The sequence below is a fragment of the Leptonotus elevatus genome, chromosome 20 (assembly GCF_054856555.1).
Source record: "Leptonotus elevatus isolate MCC_2025b chromosome 20, RoL_Lele_1.0, whole genome shotgun sequence".
NCBI classification, from domain to species: domain Eukaryota; kingdom Metazoa; phylum Chordata; class Actinopteri; order Syngnathiformes; family Syngnathidae; genus Leptonotus; species Leptonotus elevatus.
The window spans coordinates 15,453,933-15,467,744 of record NC_141258.1 but is presented as its reverse complement, the minus strand read 5'-3'; the positions used below and the strand labels follow the sequence as shown (position 1 = coordinate 15,467,744).

The 13,812-nt window shown below is 40.5% G+C and overlaps 2 protein-coding genes across 2 annotated transcripts; one reads left to right on the top strand and one right to left on the bottom strand.

The window, feature by feature from the left end:
* Window positions 1-4,371, bottom strand: LOC147157224 (NHL repeat-containing protein 3-like). Its single transcript, XM_086064752.1, has 3 exons — window positions 3,782-4,371; window positions 3,515-3,714; window positions 1-2,654 (listed from the first exon to the last, which is right to left on the bottom strand). The coding sequence occupies exons 1-3, from the start codon at window positions 4,032-4,034 to the stop codon at window positions 2,055-2,057; spliced, it is 1,053 nt and encodes a 350-aa protein (XP_085920878.1). The 5' UTR covers window positions 4,035-4,371; the 3' UTR covers window positions 1-2,054.
* Window positions 4,372-4,435: 64 nt separating this feature from the next.
* nrbf2b (nuclear receptor binding factor 2b) lies at window positions 4,436-12,661 on the top strand. Its single transcript, XM_086064754.1, has 4 exons — window positions 4,436-4,633; window positions 7,115-7,199; window positions 8,625-8,665; window positions 10,069-12,661. Exons 1-4 carry the CDS (start codon window positions 4,541-4,543, stop codon window positions 10,753-10,755), a joined length of 906 nt encoding a protein of 301 aa, XP_085920880.1. The 5' UTR covers window positions 4,436-4,540; the 3' UTR covers window positions 10,756-12,661.
* The last annotated feature ends 1,151 nt before the right edge of the window (window positions 12,662-13,812 follow it).

Sequence of the window (13,812 nt, the reverse complement as noted above, 5' to 3'; positions counted from 1 at the left end):
TAACATTTATCATGACATTTTTACTTTGAGACAATATAAAAACATTTAAGACAGCTCATATTAGCACATGCGTTGCAGGTATGAACAGCACAAACATCCCATTACACCTCAGAATGAGAGAAAAATGTAACACAGTACATACATTAAAATACAGCCAAAATGAGGTAAATCAATAATCAAAACATAGTATTTCAAAGTAGAAACAAAACATTGACAGATCAAACATATTCACAGTATTATTGGTATATTCACCCATGGATCATAAAACAATATCAAGCACAATTCCAATGCCATTTGCAAGAATCCTGTGCTGTGAAAGGCCGCCCTCAGGTGGCACAAGAAAGAATTAGCCTAGAGGCCAGCAGAATTTTTTTTCTTCCTTACAGCTTCAGGCTAGGAAAATTTAAGAGTCGACCCCATACTTATTACATCATTGATCAAAAATTGTATTCATCATGGGACATTTATTATCCAAGCCATAAAATGCACGTCTTGTAGCTGATGAAGCAAATATTATACAGTCACATGTTAATCTTTGGAGAAAGTGGTATTTGTAACATCTGGACTTTGCCAGGCTTATTCGTAAGCAAAGCGCTCATGCACGTGGTGTTCTGTCAGTTTTTCTATATAAATTGACTTGCTCCATGGAAAAGGGCTGAAATAAAATGTTGACTTGACTCTGTTTTTAACAAATGCACCCAATTTAACACATAAATGCAACGTTATTTCTATAATGGCCAGATTTTGAGTTAAAGGGAATTTTCATTTGGTGAATGTCGCTCTTTAAGTTGCAATGTGTCATGTCCAAAATTGGTCATACTCATCCTTTAATCGCACAAAAACTAATGAGACCTCAATGGACAGCTGGTGCTAGAAGAACATGCATGAGCACTGTAAATGGCCACGATCAGGTAAGCCACGGCAATAGTAGTCATCACTTGTCATCAAACGTATAGTCCATCCGTCCATATTGTTATGCATTTAGTTAAGGTTGCAATGGCAACATCTTAAGAAGGGAAGCCTGACTTTGGCATTCAACCAGATGCCCGAGTCGCATTATCAGACTCCCCTCGATGCAGAGGAGCAGCAGCTCTACTCTGAGGCCCTGACAGATGACTGAGAGTTTTACCCAACTCTGGAGATGCGGCCAAAACCAACTGAACTGTCTGACACTTGCGCCAGTTAAGAATTGTTTAAAACTAGGGGTGTCAGGCGATTAATTGTATTTAATCACATGACTTCAATAGTTAACTTATGATTAATTGCAAATTTTATATCTGTTTTAAATGTACAATAAAATGTACAGTAAAAAATGTTTTCTAAGTTTTCATGCTTTTAACATAAAAGTGGAAAAAAATTAAACTATAGAAACATGGTTGCGTCTTTTAGTCATTGATAGAGAAATTTCATAATTCGTAAAAAATGAGTTAAAATTAAAAAGATGTACTGTACTGTAAAAAACGTGTGATATTGAGTTATGTTGGTCATTTTTCTGCCACTAGATGGCATAATTGCATTTGTAAGACATTGGTAACAGCTCAGTGCATTTTTCTTTTCATAGTAAGAGCTACCTAATCTTTAACATGAAATGTGAAATTCTGCACATTTTCAAAATTGTAAAATACAACTTGACCCCAGTCTCTACATATATATGTATATGCATTATTAAATGTATTACTACTAAATTTTGACATGGATGAGTCTGCTGCGTTGCGACTGGAATTCCCCCAGTACAGGCTTTCCAAATAAGGGGCGGTCATTAATCGCACGCTAAAAAAAATAGTGCCGTTATAGGAGCTTTAAATTAACTCTAAATTAACGCACTAAATTTGACACCCTTATTTAAAGCAAACACTAGTTTTATTGCAGCTTCCCATTTTGTTTTATTGTGTTAACATTAGAGTGGTTAACTCTTAGTTAGACTTAGGAAAATAAGAGAAACAGCCCAAAACATGGTTGTGTTTGATTGTCGGGGTTTCAACTTTTATGTAAAAAGCAGAATATTATTTTTTATTTGTTCGAATGAATAGATTATTTGGTAATGTTCTTCTGTTTCAAATAAAAACCCCACCTAGGCTGAAGGGGGTGAACTTCTGCGCCTGCTGTGCACCAATCTCAGCCACGTACAGTGCCCCTGACTTCAGGTCCAAGTCAACCAAATGTGGCTTGACTTCATCAGCCAGTTGAATCACACTGGCCACTTTGCACTGGCCAATTAAACCCACCGGCGGTGCCTCCAGAAGTGAAATCTGGTTGGTGTTGAGCTGGACTACAACAAAGTATTTCTTGTCAGGAGTGAGGCGGACTGAGTAAGGTGCATCCTCAGTGAAGCAGCTCCCCCATGATCCCAGCCAGTCCCCCGTAAGGGAGTTGAAGACCTGGATCCTCTTGTTCCCCCTGTCAGCCACCCAGACCCTTTGAGCATTATCAATGGTCACACTGTGGGGGATGTAGAACTGAGCTAGGCCTTGCCCCTTTTCTCCATGCACCCACAACACTTCCTGTTCTTTGGATAATTTGATGAGCCGATTATTCATCCCACCGTCACCGTCCACTATGTACATTTCCCCGGAGTCATGGACGAAGATCTCAGCGGGCTGGTCAAACTGCAGAGGATTAAGCCCAGAGCCCGCTTTTCCTGGTGTACCAAGCACCTGACAAGGAACAAAATAGAATTCATCACACTTTTTGAGGTTTCACAGAAATACAAGCAAACTTGAAAACACAGACTTCTGCCGAAGCCTAGTCATTTTATCTTCTTATCTTTCTGGCCTGTCCATTCACACGCGCGCACACACACACATACTTGTACTTATATCATTGTGGGGACATCCATTGACGTAATGCATTTCCGAGCCCCTTACCCTAACCTTAACCATCACAATTGATTACCCTTACCCTAACCCCAACCAAAATGCAATTCAAATCTTAACTCTAAAACCAAGTCTTGACCCTCAAAAAGAGTTCCTGAGTTGTGAGGAGTCAGTGACACATGCGTGGGTCTGAAAATATAGCCCATTTTTGTTTGGTGGTGTACTGTGGGATTTTATTTTACCAATGTAAAATTTTGTTCCTTTGCACATTAAAGATTGGGAGATGGACTATTTATTTCACAGTTGTCTTACACTATATGAAACTTTGCTTGGCATTACAGCTTTGGACCTTGGTACACATTTTATTCAAATGAGATCAGAATATTCTGTTCCATTTTTTGCAATGTTGAGTTGATAATCAGCAGTACACACTAACTTACTTACGATACTGTCCATACGACAGTATTTACAGACTTGAAATTTCACAAAAATATTACAATAACTGTCAGTAGGTGAGTCCAAAGACTTTGAAAAACCCTGTTATGGAAGCGGTTGACTCATCACAAACTGTACACAGAAAGTTAGACAGACAGACAGACAGACAGACAGACAGACAGACAACCATGAAAGCACCCTTTACAGTGATGGTCATAATCAAATGTACATCAAGCGCCTAATTAAATCATGGATCAAGTGGTTACCTGCAAGAGATTCCCTGATGGTGAGTACTGTTTGATGCAGTGGCCATAAGGACCATTTCCCACATCTGTGATCCAGACAGTTGGGTTTGACATGGCATCTGCTAAAAATATACCATGGGGCATCTCTAAGGTAGTTGTGTTCCAGAACATGAGGAAGTCGCCTTCTGTTGTAAACACCAACACCTTGGGTACATTGTCACCTAAAGCACAACACCATGACATGTTGACATAAATTACAGAAAATGTTTGGTAATAATCAGGATTTACCTCTCTGTGCCACATACACAACACCAGCATACTGGTTGACAGCCACCCCAAAAACATTCCCAGCGAAGAGTTCTGCGTTTTGGGGCCAATTCAGATCCAGTTTGTACAATGGCCTGCCCAGGAGCTGGTAGTCCTGTCTGAGGATTGAGCTGCCAGCCTGCTGGGGTCTAAAGACGTCGTACAGCACCATCGTGAGAAATAATAAAGAGACCATACCAGTCGAGATCAGACACGTATAGCTTCTACTTTTCATTGTAGCTACTAGCTATGGTACGACACAAGCAAAATCCTGTTCCCTTTGCATAAGCGTTCCTAATCAAAAGCATTGATCGACCAAATTAAGCAGTTTTACTCAGTTTCTTATTCAAATACTAGTCCGTTAAACAAAATAGAAACGTCGTTTACAATTTACTTCCTGGTGAGTCTAGCGCATAACGTCAAGTTGCATTCTATTTCCGCCTACCAGACATCATATGACAACAACGATGCTGATTTATTCCTTTCAATATAACCGAAGAACAATAAATATGCCATCCAAGCATTCTAAGAGTCTGGATGTTAGTATTCCCCTTGCATCTTGAAGTACTCGTCATGCGTAATATTTCAAAATATTTTATTTTTTTAAGGAAATCCTTTCTACTTCCGGTATATTGTCGACGCTATGACATTTAACATCGCGTTGTTAGTGGAGGCGAGTGTCACCGACAAGAATTTTCGAAGAGTACTCTATAATTTGTTCCGAATTATGTCTCAGTTCGAATGACAGTTCTTGAGGGACAGACACATTATTCATGCAGTGAAAACCATCGAAGAATTGGCTGCATGGAGGTCGTTGACAGTCCGCTTAATCTCGTAAGTTTCGGTCGTGATGTTGCAATAACAGGCTAACGTTACGGTGGGTTACAATGGTTAAGCTACGTTAGCTTCCACCACAGCACATCAGCGGCTGATTATTCTGGTGTCTTGTTTTATTGTGCTGCTGTCTGATAGCGTTGACATGCTACGCATCTCATACATCTTGGCATTACTTTCGATATAATGTGGATTTAGTACATTTATAGGCCAGTTGCGGTCGCACAAAGGGTTCTTGTGGTCCTATGCGTTAGCCACGAGTTCAGAAAACGTTGGGTTCAAAGACTACTCGTAAATGACAAAAGTTGAACATCGTGAGACTTCACTGCACCCTCCCGACTGCAAAAGAGAAGTATACTACTAATCGTAAAAGCATTATTTGAAAAGGTTATGTGTGTTGTTTTGTTGACATGTTAATGTTGTGGTACGTACAGGTGGGTGCCAAAAAACTTCAATATCGAAGGAAAGTACTTTTATGTGCATCAAGTGAAACTTCTACGTTAGTTCACCACACATAAAGTGAAATATTTCAATACATTATCTGTTTCAATTTGATGATGATGGCAGAATGACAAAAAAAATCCAGCATTTCACAAAATTTGAATATTATGCTAAATTTCAACATTGTAAACACCCTGTAGAAGTCAGCCTGTAAATGGTCTCAGCTTGGCTTAGGTTTCAAAGGTGGACAAGTGACGGATGTTCGCAGCCTTGACTGTCAAGCAACGACAATTCAGAAATCTGGGGTAGATTCATAAAGAGTAGATTGAAGCTATAATAGAAGCGTCTGTCCTGGGCTAAGGAGAAAAGGTACTGGTCTGTTCCCCAGTCCTCTTTTCAGATGAAAGTCAATGTTGCATTTCATTTGGAAATCAAGGTCCCAGTTTAGAGGAAAATTGGAGAAGCACAACAAGCTGCTTCAACTCCAGTGTGAAGTCGGTTTGGGGAGCCATGTCATGTGCTGGTGTGGGTCAGTTATCTTGTATCAAGCCATCGTAGCTGTCAACCAGGAAATTTAATAAGAGTACTTCGTGTTTCCCGTTGCTGATTACCTTTTTGCAGAAAATGATTTTATTTTCCAGCAGTATTTGGCACCTACCCACAAAGTCAAAACCACCAATAACTGCTTTAATAGCTATGGAATAACAGTACTTAATTGGCCAGCGAACTTGCCTGACTTCAACCCTATTGAAAATTTATGTTGTATTGTCAAGAGTGGGAGCAGAAACCCTGAAATGCAGATGACCTCAAGGCCAATATCAAAGCTTCTTGGGCTACAATAACACCTAACCTCTGCCAAAGGCTGATCGCCTCCTATGCCATGCAGCCTTGATACTGTTATTAATGTAAAGGAAGGCCAACATTTTGGCAACGATTTGTTCCTTTAATGTTGGTCACATAAAATGTTCTAATTTTGTTTTGCTTTTTTGCATGTGTGTGTCTGACATGATCACAAAAATTTAAACATAAGGCTTGAACTATTTCACTGTGTGTGTGATGAACAAATATACAAGTTTCACTTATTGAAACATTACTGGAATAAATGGACTTTCCTTCGATATTTTAATTTTGGGCATTTGCCCACTTACATTTCATAAATGATTTAGCCTGAAAAGGCTAAACCTTCCAATGACACTAGTCAAAACTGATACACTTTTTTTTTTTGTATGGGGCGTTTAACGTCCTTTTGATTTTTTCTTCTTTTTTCCCCCCCTTGAAACAAAATAAATGCTGTGACCCAAGACATGGTTTTCATCCCATAAAATCCAGTTACTTTCCTAATTCTTCATATATTACTAGGGGTGTTAGAAAAAATAGATTCAGCAATATATCGCGATGTTACAGTGCGCAATTTTCGAATCGATTCAATATGTGGCCGAAAGGATTTTTATCACTTTTTGATGGAAATATTCAACAATAATGTCTTACTTAAGGTTAGGGTTCACACTTTAAGCATGGAAGAAAATAATGTTATATTAATGGAACATTAAGCCTTAATGTTTTATTTCAGTGCTGTTCAAACATGAAAAATACAGTGGCTCAGTTATAAGCCTGAAGTTTCAGATAAATAAATACATTTTTATACAAATCTTACATTGTCCATGTACAAGTTTACTCATTAGTATTTTCTAAATTTGATTAAAATATTTTTTTTTAGCAACAATCAATTTCTAGATTCGTATCGGGATTAATTGGCATCGAATCGAATCGTGACCTATGAATCGTGATACGGATAGAATCGCCAGGCACTATGCAATTCACACCCCTATATATTACCATGAAACTTTTGATCGGAAAGTTTCAGATAGTATTTGTTTTATTTCATGAAACCATGACAGTGATTGGTCTCCCAAAGAATGACTTCTCAGCCAACTAACGTGTCAAAAGAAAGCAATGCTGTCTGTCGTAAGAGGTTCCATGTGCTACATGGTTTCTATGTGTTATTAAGTGTGTTTGTATTAATTGTGCATGCTTCCTCAGGCTCATCAGCAATGCAGGAAGGCAGATCGTTTATTAGCTGCTGGAAAGTATGAAGAGGCAGTTTCATGCCACGTAAAAGCAGCAGGTAGGCTGTCTGTATGTCATACATGTACCGGGCATGTCCACCAGCAACACTTTAAAACACTTTATTGAGTCATTTGTAGGGCATAAGGGGAAAAGTTGACTAACAAAATTGGTCGACAAAATAATGTAGCATGATTTAAAAACTATAAGGTGATTCTCTGAAAACAGAAATTTCAAAACTACTTACATGTTGTATTTGTTGCTTTTATTTAAAGCTATATATTAGTGGTGCAACGGATCACGAAAGTCACGGTTGGATCGGATTTGAGTCACGGATCGGATCGTTTGTCGGATCAGCAAAAAAATAAAAGATAAATAGTACTTGGTCTTCATTTATTTTGTAAAATGCTTTTCCACATTAAATTAAAAGAAAAAAATCTATTCAAAATGTCTAATATAGCAGTTTAGGATTTAGGTACACCACTTTAAGTGCAATATGAGGCAGAAACGTATTTTATATTTTATACATGGACCATGTGTAAAAACAAGGTATGCTGTCAGTTGTATTCCCAAAATCTAAACGGCTGTATTTGACATTTTGAGTGGAATGTTTTTTGTAATTGGCAAAAGTTTTTATAAAATAAATGAAGACAATGTTCTATTTATCTTTTTTTAAACAAATAATGAAAATACCTCAAAGTGCATTTTAAGGCACATTCTTTTCTATTAAACATGGAGCGTGAATTACAAAGTAGCCAGTTGGTTCAGAATATTGAAAAAGAGGGAAAGAAAGAAAGCCAAAAAAAAGCTGTTACTCGTTACTTTGCCAGCCGTTTTTTGCCTTTTGCACTTCAGTTCCACTGTACCAGAAAGGCATTTGTTGCTCAAACTAACAGCCATCTGCTAGCCACTAACGTCGGAGATTTATGTCATACCAAACTGACGGGGTAACGAACTTGCGGTTTCTCAGCGTTCTAAACGTCGAAAAGGTAAGTCAAGCTAGCAGTCAGGCGGCCACTAAGGCCGACTTCAAAATAAAAGCCCCCTAAGGGTATTTGCAATTTTGCGTTAGCGTCAATGTATTATTTGGAACAATTTATTTTGAATTTAGCCTTAGCGTAGGTGGCCCGTTGAATAAGTTTGCAGGTTCATTGACATGTCTGAAATGCCGGTGTCAGGAGAAGAGGCAGAAAAAAATCCTTTATCATTAATTTAAGGACCAATTTTACCCTAAATTGCCTAAATGCTCCTATACATGCGACTTTCGTGATCCACTAGGGTTTTCAACCTCCTCCGCTGCTATTATAATGAATGTGGACTGATCATGTTGCTTTTGAGTAAATGCACTATACCCCCCGCTCCACCCCCAACCTGATTGACCTTTTGCAAATTGTATTCTAATCGGAATACATAGCTCCATGTAAACCCGGCAAATGATAGGATAATTGATGAAAAAATGCTCATTAAAAAAAGTGATCTTTTACAGAACTTCTGACAGAAGCAATGAAGACAACAGACTGTAAACAGGTGAGCCTTTTCCTTCCTGTGCTTTTTGGTCAGTTCCAGTTAATAGTTTGTGCAATTTGGCAGGCCCAAAATAATCAACAGTAACCGAGTATTATGGGCTATTCGGAATGGGCTACATTAGCAGCACCCTCCTTAAATGCGCCAACATAACAAGGCACCATAGAACAAATCTAAAGTCAATGAGTAACTCACTCACCATAACGTTACATTAAGAGGCGCTCGTGACATCATGCGTGGGAATCACCTGCACCTTTCTTTTTTTTCTTGGTCATAGGCTCCTGTGTTGTCTCATCACTGGGCCTTTTCTCCGTTGCAAACTTTTTTACTCATTTTGCTAACTTGTCGATTAGCATTAGCGCTACGCGACTGAGATAATTAGCATCTTGACAGACATCAAGAGTCTGTCGTAAACAGAGAGAATCCGGTCACTTTTCAAAATAAAATATTTTAAAGCCTCGGCTAATCAATTAACCGGAAGTACAGTAAGTATTTATTTAATTTTAATTTTATTTTTTTCAACTTTGCGGCCTGGTCCACGGCCCGGTGGTTAGGGGCCACTGTGTTAAAGCATTTGGGATGTTCCACAGGACTACTGGCAAAGTATTTGGTTCACAGAAGAAACCAAAGTTGAATTTTGTGGGAGGAACGCACAACAGCGAAACATTATAGAGGAAGCATCATGGTATGGGTGTGATTTCTTTCCTTCAGAGCCTGGACGGCTTGCAGTTAATCGAGATATTTTGCAGCATAACTTGAGGCAATGTTTAACTCATTTGCTCCCCAAAACATATAAAAACATTCTATCTATTTTAAATATTGCCATGCTCCCAACATACATATTTATACGTTGTAGTTTTTTATGCTAGAGTATACAGAAAGCTTTGAGGCAGCCTTTGAACTGAAGAGAATGCTTGAAGCAATGGTAGTTATTACAAAAACGGCCAGCAGGTGGCAGCATAGTATAAGAGATCAACCAGGACCATGTTGCAACAAGCTCTTTTTGCCAGTGTTTTCAACAGATTTGTGAATAATGATGACATTTAGCTATATTCTAATGCTAATTGCTGCAAAACGGAAACAGATAGAAATGTACTTATATTTCCTGATTAAAAAAGAGACTTTAATCTTTCTTTTAGTAGGTTCCATGTTTTTAGAGCAATATAACAGAATATTCTGCTGGTCTTGCAAAATCAGTCAAAATCCAGTAAAACAGCCAGGAGTGAAGGGGGTTGCTTCAGTGAAAACTGCTCAGAGTGAATGAGTAAAGCAGACTATTTCGCTTACTGTTGTGAATTGGATGATCAGGCCACTTTTTATAAAAATTTCCGCCGCCGTTTAGGAAGTTCCAACGAGTTGGCATACTTTGAGCTACTATTCACTGTACCCTTGATTTTGTGTTGCAGGCTCGTGTGTCCATGGAGTTGCAGAGGGACAGACATATTAAACAGCAGCATCTTATCCAAGAGCGCTGGAAGAGGGAAGCCCGTCGGGAGGCCGCAAAAGCCCGTCCTGGCGTAGCGCCGCCTTCTAGCAGCCCCGCCCTCCTCATGCCATCCCAGTCAGCCGGTCAGACCCAGCCCCCAAACCCCGCCGCCCCCTTAGCCGTAGCGCGTGGAGGAGGTACGGAGAGAGAGTATGACACCCTCCTCTACCAGCTTCAAAGTCGACAGGTCGGAAGCGTCCAAACTTCGAAACCCTGTCTGGGCTCCAAGACCACCAAAGATGACAAAACTCGCCTGGAAGAACAGCAGACCACAATTGAGGACTTGAGGCGCCTTGTCAACCATCTGATGGATGAGAACCAGCGGCTCACCTTGGAGAACGAGAGGCTCCAATCGGAAAACACCCGACTGCGGGCTGAGGCCGCAGATGTTGTGGAGCGCTCTGAGTTCTGGGTGCTCCCGCAGGCCGGGGGCAGCCAGGATAGGAAAAGCACAGGGAAAGGAAAGGAGATCTCGATCCCTCAGCTGCCCCCACTGGAGATGCCTGCTCAGGAAGATTTGTGTTTGGATGATCTGCCTCCACTGGAGCTGCCAGAGGACATCCAAAATGAACTACAGGAGCTGCTGGAGAGGGACAAACTGGGATAAAAAAATGTTGCTGCTTCTTTGTTACAGACACATAGACTTCAGGGTTCAAAATAATTTCTATTGTTTTGGTTTGGATGCCAAAATGTATAGTTTTTGACAGAATACCAGATCTCAGTAACTGTCACAGGTATGGTCAGACAAAAGTACAACTAATTGAACTGAATCATAAGAGGCATCACGAGTATGCCAAAACCTTCCCAGAACTGTTTGGTCCTCATTTTAAATACACTCAACAAAAATATAAACGCAACACTTTTGTTTTTGCTCCCATTTTTAATTAGATGAACTCAAAGATACAATATCACCATTTCTCTTTGGTGGACTGTTTTCACGCTCGCTCATGTTTGGCTGCTGTCCTCTGCTTCCTTGAGCATCAGTTTTTACAATCAGAGCAGAAACCCGTCAAACTAATTCTTCCCCATCTCATAACGCCATAGTAGTGTGGTTGGAAGAGGTAGAAATATTTTGGGGAATGAAGTGGGAGATTCCTCTATCTTCATTTCATTGAAGATGTTGCGTCATGGACGTGTGATGAATCGTCTGCAGGGCTGAATTTCTATTTCTCAAAACAGCTTTGTATATTCACAGACGTGTCAGTAGTCTCCCTTCCAAGCACTCTCTGCTGATTTATGAATCGGATGCGTGCGGATGAGCGTTCACAGTGCAGACGCATCGCATACATATCCGATTTATATCGACATACGAAAGAGGCCCAGGTCAGGTGTGAAAAAATTGGAATTGTACTGCTCACTGCATGAAAAATTAGATACTTGTGAAAAAATCGGAATTGAGCTGCAGTGTTATAGTGAGCACTTCTCCGCCGAGATTATCCATCCCACCTCGCAACTGTGCCATATCAAGATGTTGATTAGACACCATGATTAGTGCACAGGTGTACCTTGGATTGCCCACAATAAAAGGCCACTTTGAAAGGTGCCGTTTTTATTTTATTTGGGGGGGGTGGGGGATTTTGGGGCCACAGAAAACCAGTCAGTACTGACTAGGGGTGCAACGGTTTCAGATTTTGGTGTACGATTATAGTCTGAGAAAAAACGTGGTTTTATAGTTATTCTTATAGACATAAAAAATAAATCACTTAAATAAATACAATTGAAATTAAATCAATAAAACAAAACTGCACCTTTCAGAGTGGCCTTTCATTGTGAGCAGTCTAAGGCTACACACTGCAGGCAAATGCGACCCAGATAGGATTTTGCGACCTGTATCTGACTTTTTAATGTCCGTCTGAAGGCTCCATTCCGATTTTTTTCATCAGTATATTATAGGGTGGTCTCACACCAATTATAAAAACTCGGATTATATTCCTCTCACAGGACACCCCTGCTTTTCTTCATTCACTATTAAGTGACCCATTTTGGGCTTTTTGAGGTTTCTGACCAAGCCATTTCAAAATGAAATACTGCCCACGGGTTAAATCTGTACCCAATGTGATTACAAGGTGATCAAGTGGGGCCCTCAAAATCCTTTTTTGAGGGTTATGTCTGTGAGGAGATATGAATTAGTGGCATTAAACCTAATAAATTATGTCTTCAGCATGATTTTGTCCTAAGAATCCTTTGTGTGTAAGTCATGGGCTGTATTCTCACCCTTGTGCATAAGATTATTTTACACGTATTTTCCTGTCCAGACTTTTGACACACCCACCACATGTACAATGTTAAAGAGTGTGCAAACAGGTGTGATTCCTTCATTTCAAGACAGGCTGGAATTTTTCTGACTCATTCCTGAGACTTATGAATGCCAATGAAATCCGTGAGAAATTTTTGAAAATACCGTACGTGTCATCGGCCAATCACGATGTGTGCACTGCTCCGTAACACACTAACACGTTGATGGAGCTTCTTTTTTTTTTTCATTCTATAAAAAATAAATAATTTAATCAGAATTGTATGCTTGTGATTGAATGTATTTTAAGGGTGTCCAATACATAAGGGATAGATGAGCTGTGCCTAACGGGCTGGGTGAGTCACTTTATCACGTCAACATTTTTACAACCGGCATAAAAGCAAAAACAAACGGTTCAATGTCTAAACTCACCATTGTTCCATTACAATGACACTATCCGTAATAGTGGAACCTCTGTGCTTTCAAAGCGCCACCAGCATCATGTTTGAAGTGGAAATGCTCCTCACAATTGTAGTAGAAAAAAGTCCGCTGGTGACAAATGCCAATATTCTTTGCCAAAAATATTACGGCTAACAATGGTAGATCACCTTACCTTGAAAGTGGTCTGGGTTTTCATTTTAAAGCAAAAGTTCTACCCGTTGTCAGTCACCACAAGTGTGTCCCTAATAGTCCAACATATTCCCTGCCATTGTTTTGAGTATATTTACATCACTTGGTCTTATTCTTCTGTTTTCGTGACTTTATGTGGCTGCGTTAAAGTTCCACTTCAGGCCTGGCATTTAAACTGCTAGGGCGGGTGTCCCAATCTGATATCAGCGCCCCCCAAAAAGTATTGGGTTTTTATTGGTAGACCATCCTCATACGCACGGCTGCTGTGTCTTTGAGCAAGGCACCGATACCCCAAACTGCTCACCGGATGATTATATGTATATATATAAATATGTGTATATATATACCCCTCCGTGAGTCATCACCTTATCGTGGTGGAGGAGTTTGCGTGTCCTAATGAGCCTGGGAGCTACGTTTTCTGGGTAGGGTCACCCATGGCAAACAGGTCCTAGGTGAGGGACCAGACCAAGCATGGCTCAAAAGACCCCAATGATGAACACAAACTTTGGATCTTCGTTTCTCTTGCCCGGACGCGGGTCACCGGGGCTCCCCTCTGGAGCCAGGCCTGGAGGTGGGGCTCGAAGGCAAGCGTCTGGTGGCCTATACCCATGGGGCCCGGCCGGGCAACGTGGGTCCCCCTTGCCATGGGCTCACCACCGGTGGGAGGGGCCAAAGGGGTCGGGTGCGCAGTGAGTTGGGTGGCAGCCAAAGGCGGGGGCCTTGGCGATCCGACCCCCGGCTACTGAAGCTAGCTCTGGGGACATGGAATGTCACCTCTCTGGCAGCTGGTGTGCGAGGCTG

What these genes read in the sequence shown, in the direction of transcription:
- LOC147157224 (XM_086064752.1), bottom strand. Translation starts at nt 4,034, where the DNA reads ATGAAAAGTAGAAGCTATACGTGTCTGATCTCGACTGGTATGGTCTCT. An exon ending in TGTGTATGTGGCACAGAGAG is followed by an intron (nt 3,715 to 3,781) that starts GTAAATCCTGAT and finishes GTTGTGCTTTAG; the next exon opens with GTGACAATGTACCCAAGGTG. An exon ending in CATCAGGGAATCTCTTGCAG is followed by an intron (nt 2,655 to 3,514) that starts GTAACCACTTGA and finishes GTTCCTTGTCAG; the next exon opens with GTGCTTGGTACACCAGGAAA.
- nrbf2b (XM_086064754.1), top strand. Translation starts at nt 4,541, where the DNA reads ATGACAGTTCTTGAGGGACAGACACATTATTCATGCAGTGAAAACCAT. An exon ending in TTGACAGTCCGCTTAATCTC is followed by an intron (nt 4,634 to 7,114) that starts GTAAGTTTCGGT and finishes ATGCTTCCTCAG; the next exon opens with GCTCATCAGCAATGCAGGAA. An exon ending in AGACAACAGACTGTAAACAG is followed by an intron (nt 8,666 to 10,068) that starts GTGAGCCTTTTC and finishes TTTGTGTTGCAG; the next exon opens with GCTCGTGTGTCCATGGAGTT.